This window comes from Microtus ochrogaster, chromosome 1 (genome assembly GCF_000317375.1).
Source record: "Microtus ochrogaster isolate Prairie Vole_2 chromosome 1, MicOch1.0, whole genome shotgun sequence".
In the NCBI taxonomy this organism is placed as follows: domain Eukaryota; kingdom Metazoa; phylum Chordata; class Mammalia; order Rodentia; family Cricetidae; genus Microtus; species Microtus ochrogaster.
Window position 1 is genome coordinate 122,521,856 of NC_022009.1, and position 7,130 is coordinate 122,528,985.

The following is a 7,130-nucleotide window of genomic DNA, read 5'->3' on the forward strand; positions in this document are numbered from 1 at the left end:
AGCATGCATGCTGCATGGATACGATGGGGGGTGTATGTACCATGCATGCTGTGTGGATATGACGGGGGTGCAGGGCAAGAAGAGACTGGAAAAGGGGAAGAAGTGGTGCTGGAAATTGCAAAATGGGGCAACTTTGCATAAGTTCAAGTATAAATAATCATTAAAATATAATTAAAATCACATTTTTTAAAAAAATAAAGCTAGCCAGAGAATTATTTAGGCCATTTAGTTACAGGTCTAGAATAGAAATGTTACAAACAGAAGAAGCCATCAACTGCTGGTCCCACTGATAAATGCATTTTGGGTTATTGTACCATTATCAAAACATCAGAGGGAGTAAAAGAATTCAATTCTGACACTGGCACAGAATGTCCTGTGAGTTACTGATGCTTGATACAGACGGCATCTGCCAGTGGGAAGTGGGCAATGGGGTGAAATCAGATCCCTGAGCCAAGCATAAGCCTCTAATATAATCCAGATAGAAGTTCCCAGAGCACCAGAGATCGTCAGCCCAGCTCCTGTTGGCAGCAAGGGCATGGGAGGAACCTTAAGAGCCAGAACTTTGCTTCCATAACTGACTGCACATCATATACCTGCATATCAGATATTTATATTATGATTCATAACCATAATAATTTTAAGCACTGGACGGAGGGACAGGCTGCATTAAGTTTGAGACTGCAATTTTAACTTGCACTCGATTGAATTTTAATAATAAATATTCATGCATTATGAAAACTTGCATGATGACATCCAGTGGTCAGAGAAGAGCATGCAAATGAACGTGTCTAAAAATACAGACTAGAAAAAAATGTTCTGGTTGGCGGTCACCATAAGCTGAGGAACTGTGTTAAAAGGTCTTAGCATTCAGAAGGTTGAGAACCACTGCTCTAGGTGAAAGGGAAATATGCGGTCCTAGAGGAGCCTCACTGAAGAGTGACTTCTGAGATAATGTGCTGAGGAGAATAGCATCGTGAATATTGCTCCAAACGGAGGCTCTAGGAGAAGGAGACAGCAGGGCAAAGTGCTTTCATGTTCAGCCAGAATCTCTGACTTGAGGCTAGTGACTGAGGAGCTGTGGGTCAGAGGTGAAATACACACTTCTGAGCCTCATCAGAACTGATATCCCTCACCTTACAAGACCCTTTATGTTGGGAGCAGTGAGACCCCAGATCCTGATCCCCTGATCTGAGTGCCTACAGCTGCTCTGAGCTCGAGACCTTCAGGAGTTCCTGATGGCAGGAGAGTGGTTTCTGGTGGGTTTGGCTGGGGCGTGGCTATCTCTATATAATCTACCCCTGAACACAATAAAGGGGGCATTCTTAGGGAATTCAAGGATGACCCGTGTCGCTGTCTCTCTGTCTGTGTGTGTCTGCGTATTTTAACCTCCAGCCCCCTTGCCCGAAGTTCATGAACTGGGCACAGACACGGGGCACGGTGCGCAGCACCTTTAGCAGAGGGTGCCGCTGAGATAAAGGTGGCTGTGCTGCCCTGCTTTATTACAGAGCCTGGAGTCTCACTCTGGGAAGCGGCACTGTACACTGCAGTGCTGGGATGGAGGGTCTTCCTTGGTATCTCCCTCAGCTCTTAGCGGCCAGATTGCTGGTGTGTCTGTTTCGCTCCTTGTGCGATGTGCGTCTAGGACTGGAGGTGAGTTATGGACCACAAGGCTCGGATGAAGATTGTTCCTGTACAACTCTGAACCCATTAATCTCCCTCTCCTGTTCTGAGTTCCCAAAACATGTCATGGAGGGCCCACCGATCCACTCAAACCTCCATGAGACATTTTACAGACACTGAAAAGGATCACAAAGGGGCAGGGGAGTCAAATGCAAACATCACCTAGGCTCAAAGCAAAACACCATCATGCTAGGCATCTTCCATGGACTCTTGCTCCTCAGGGCCAGGCCTCATATGACTCAGAAGGGCGTGTGAGAACAGCTCCGCAGATAACAAAAGGAAGAAAGTGATTATGTCCTACGGTGGATCCAGAGAGAGGATGTGACTTACTGTCGCATCGAGCTCTCATTTTTTTCACTTTTACCTTAAAAGTTCAATTCTTTACCCATGCATATCCTCCTTCCACAGTGACCAAGAAGATGAAATGGCAAAAGCACTTCTGAGCTTCGGCCCTTTGGTGGTGATAGTTGATGCAGTGAGCTGGCAGGATTACCTGGGGGGCATTATCCAACATCACTGCTCTAGTGGGGAGGCGAACCATGCGGTTCTCATCACAGGATTTGATAAAACCGGTAAGTCCTAGTGCACTGAATCCCTCCCAAGATGGAGATCTGAGCTAGGGCTACCCAGAGGATACTGAGATACCCTGCTGTGCCTCAGAAGCTTCTTGACTGTTATCTTGACAGACTCATCAGGTTTTGATTAGATCTCTCCCTTCTTTAGACCACCCCATGTGTGCGTGTCAGGGGAGTGTTTTGCTGGGCATTCAATCCTTTGGGTTGCATATACAAGACCAGCACTTGGACATTGAGCCACACCCCAATCTATAAATGAAACTTTAAATTCATGCTTCATCTGTAATATTTAGGGTAACTATTGGCATGAGATTAATAATTGATAGTTTATCATAATTGCCTAATATCTCATCTTCTAATTCCCTGGCAATGAGTTTATCTTGTCTTATCTAACTGAGAATTAAACAAAATGAACTCAGTCAGATTCTACAGTGTAGAATGAGACAGTAAGCCCAGTTGAAATTGACTAAGCCATCCAGACAAAATAACGTTAAGAAAGTAAATGTAAATTATTATTTTACATCTATGATATTTTTCTTGCAGCAAATAGATTTATAGCATACTCAAATATAAATACAGAAATGTATGTGCTCCTAATCGAGAGAGGTTTATTAGGGTGTCTTAGCATCTTTCCTTTGTAGGAAACACTCCATACTGGATGGTGAGAAATTCATGGGGCAGCTCCTGGGGAATAGAAGGCTACGCCCATGTGAAGATGGGAGGAAATGTCTGTGGTAAGTCATGGCTTTGTGTTGAAACTTCTAGGCTAAATATTAAGGGCTTTTAGATTATACCATCTTGACAAACCTGAATGCTTCCAATGGACTTAGTGACCCTTTGTGGTATTAATTTTTTTGCTTCTCCCTTAACTAATAAATAACGTTTTCCTAGTGCACTTTTAAACATGTATTCATTTTAAGATCAAAATATGATGTATGTGTGTTAAAACATGTACAATAACTTAGCACAGGCAACTACTTCAGAAAACAGATTACACACTTCCTTTAGGAGACTGGACTTCTCCATAGCCACATTGCTGCTTCAAATTCATGTGTTATAATGTGTGAATTCCTCTGCTGCTCGAGCCTGTCAGGAGGTCTGAGGATGTGGTCAGTGGGAGAACATGGGTACAGCATGTTCAAGACCCTGGGTTTGATCTCTGACACTGCAAAGGCAAGGAACAAATGAAAGGAAGAACAATTAGGAATCCGTTTTTCTGTGTCAGTGAAAGAAAATCTGAGTCAACATCACACTCATTTTTTTCTTAATTTGCCACCTGCAAAATGCTCACAGAATACCTACAGAAACTACACAGCTTACCAAATACACAGATGCCTTTATATTGTATATAACAAGCCTAATAAAAACAAACAGAAAGGGCTGGCTCAGGGCTCGAAGCTGATGCTGAAAGCTGTATTCAGAATTGCAGTGTGAGATTCAGTCTGGAAAGCCCTCATGTGTTCTATATCTGCTTGGAATTACACTAAACCCCATATCAAGACAATCCTTTCTCATTGCCAATGAGTTCCAACAATGTGACACACAGATCTTCACAACTTGCAGACCCTTCAGATTGTGAGAAAGAGTTACAACCCAATTCGAGGGTTGATGTTTTGCTTCTAGTGACCGCTGTCTAGAGTCTATGAAAATCGGTAACTAACCCGTTCCATTAGACAGTGACATGATTTCCATATTGGAAACAGCCGGCCTCGCAGAGCACAGCCAGCCACCCAGGCCCCTGCTACTTTTGCGTCACTGACAGTCACAGATCAGAGGCTGCTATCTATGCCCCTCTGCTGCTGACTCACAGTGCCTGAACGTGGCAGTGAGACATGACTAGTTTCTGCTCAAAATTAACTGTGTTCAAAGCTCTCGCCATGGATGTAGGGCCTGGGGAGCCCAATGGACACAGTGCAGACAGTGATGCATGATTGCCTTGACCACGGCTCTGCTTGTTTCTTTGGCCTTTTCCAGCCTCGTAGATGTTTTCTCCCCTATATCTGCTTTCACAGTCTGAGTCTCCAGAGGCCTTCCTGGTCCCTGGCTGTCCTGGGCTCCAAATCCTTCCAGACCATATTTCCTGAACATTGTATACCCAGTACTGTCCACATTATTCCAATGAACAATGGCAAAAGGCAGAGACTATTCCATGATCCAGATTATGAGTCATTAAAATGACATCCAGTTTTCAAATGTGCTGTTAATGCTCTTACTATGGCGCCAAGTTATATATTCTGATGCAATAAGAAAGCCAAACACACTTAGATTTCATTAGAATGTAATAAACTTCAAAAGTAAGAGGTCAAGTTTTCAAATAATTTAAAATAAATTCTATAAGTTATGTTTTTCCCCTTGGGAAATACAACGCATGCAGGTCTTTTATGCACTCATTCAGTTAGCAAGTACTTCAGGGCTTGATTTTTTTTTTTTTGCCTTTAATGTTGCCTTTCTATTATACAGCAAAGTATACCATTAAATTATTTGGTTAATGGATACTAACGCATTCTAAACTTAAGTGAAAATTAAATTTTGCAAAGCAAATCATGAGAAAATTGATTACTATTAATACTTTTCTTTTTTACTTTTTGCCTTAGGCATTGCAGACTCTGTCTCTGTTGTCTTTGTGTGATCCTGTTGTGTTTTGGAGTCATCATGAGACAACTAAAATCTGATGCTCTTCAGAGTGTAATTGAATGTAGTGTTTAATTCTCAGCATTATTCACGGTCGAGTTTCAGCAACTGCCTGTAGGAGGTTCTAAGGGCCAGCTAGCACTGTTAAGGCAATGGTGGATCATTCCAGTCTTGCAGAGAGACGGACAACCATCACTCTGGAATCACCCCTCCCCACAGCACAGTGTGGAACTCAGAGAGCCTGGTGGGATCAGAAGTCACATCAGGCCCTCCATCTGGAAGCAGTTGGGATTTTTGCTGACATTTTGTCGTTCTGGCTGCTTTGGTCAGGTTGGATCAAAGAAACAATCAGAATTGGTTCTCCTTTGTGGCTTGTAATCACCAGCCATAGGTGACTTCATCGACTGGAACTGTCAGCCCCGGAAGGTGTGTATCTCCCAGTCACAGCTGCCTTCCTCGAGGGAGGGCTATATGTATGGAGTTGAAATATTGATTGTGTCACCTCAGCAAATGGACCTTGCCTTAGACGGAAGAACAACTATGCACAAAACAGCTTATGCAAGTCCCTCCTCCAGACAGAGAACCCAGCTGAATGAAACACATGGCAACCAGGTGACAGGAAGTATCCTATGCTACTTCCTGTTAGTCAGAATTTCTAGAGTGCTTCACTGCCAAGGATCCAATACATTTCTCTTCTTGTTGTAGTAGAAAACAAGTATTTTCCACATTTTCCCATCTCTCTGGTCCTTTATTGTATAATTCCCATGTGTTCCCGATGGTTCACCTTCCAAGTCCAACAGAACTCGGTCCCATTTTTGGCATTCCATTTTTACTACTCAATCTCTTATTTAAAAAATTTCTGATACATGGTGGTCTCACTCACTTTGCTATTTGTTCATGTCCTTCCTTAACCAGCAGAATCAAGAGCAAAACTCCTTTTTCTCTTTCCTGTTTCCATGAGAAGCAATCTCAAAAGAATGTGCAGAGACTGGAGTGTGGAAAAATAGCAGAGGACAGTTCTTAGTGTTTTTTAACAGAGTAGTCTAATTATTCAACGACTCCAGAAAGGGATTGAGTTCAACTATAGTTTTATTACTGACTTTCAACATGTTTTCAGTGGTTTTGTGAAACCCAGTTTCAAATGTAAAAGTTTTAAATTTTCAAAATGATTGTTACTGCTCACATTCTGAATTTTGATAACATTTGTAATAAAACTACCTGTATTTGACTTTGAATTAAAAAGGACTTCTTAAATGTGTGGTTTATTAGTTATTTGTGAGTGCTAATAGATATTTGTTATTATTGATAAGCTTTACATTCACATTTCCTTGGATCCAAATCCATACATCCAGTGTGGATTTGTTCCTAAGCACTTTTCCCTCCACTCTGTCAAAGATTCCCCTGGCCATCCTCCCTAAGCTGCTCAGCACCCAGTGGTCCTTACCCCTTTCCCATGTCATTCTGTCAGCAGCACTGCTATTGTGTAACCACTCAATCAAGTCAAGGGAATTCTAGGTACCCAATCAGGTCAACTCCACCTAAGAACCCATTCCTCTGTCTGCCTCCTTCCTCCCCCATTCCACTGATCCTTTCTGGGAGGCATATGTCTTATTGTCTCACAGCTCCACAATTCACTTATACCCAGCCAGCCTCAGAAAACAACTGAGACAGATGCCACATAGATAATGAGGTTATTGTCCCACAATGCACGCTGCTGGGATGTGCTTGAGTATGCCCTCAAAGTAAAGGCAGACAAGGGATTTTTACTGGTAGCATGAAGAAAGATCATTAAGCTGTTCTTCCCTGGAATAACTGCCCTCAGCTACAGAGATCCACATCAAGCTTGACCAGATAGTCACCAGGCAACGTCTTCACAAAAGCTTTTCAGTTTTGTTGTTGTCTTTGTATGAAGTTATGATGACCTTTGGTGAAACAGAGTTGAAACAATCTTTGTGTAGTTCCTGCCAAATATCATATACATATATGTACCTATATGTATGTAAAATATCGCGCTTTTTCCATGACTTCACACCTTTTTTGCTTTTACTTTCTCTTTAGAGCCTGATATAAGTAACTCCATTGATTCTGACAACGTTTATTAGTAACTAAATTTAATGACCTTTAGCTCAGCAATTTCCACACTATCATCCCCAGAGCAGAATGCAGACGGGTTTGTAAAATGCTACAGTAATGCACTTACTGCATTTTCCAAAATTTGTACCTCCAAAATGATGTTATTTTACT

General features: G+C 42.2%; 1 protein-coding gene across 1 annotated transcript in view; it reads left to right on the plus strand.

Moving 5' to 3' along the window:
* Window positions 1-6,115, plus strand: part of Ctso (cathepsin O) — a 17,270-nt gene extending 11,155 nt beyond the window's left edge. Inside the window, exons 6-8 of the mRNA XM_005344137.3 lie at window positions 2,089-2,252; window positions 2,897-2,989; window positions 4,850-6,115. Of these exons, the coding sequence (XP_005344194.1) occupies window positions 2,089-2,252; window positions 2,897-2,989; window positions 4,850-4,884 (292 nt within the window). The 3' untranslated portion in view covers window positions 4,885-6,115. The remainder of the gene's footprint in view (window positions 1-2,088; window positions 2,253-2,896; window positions 2,990-4,849) is intronic.
* The last annotated feature ends 1,015 nt before the right edge of the window (window positions 6,116-7,130 follow it).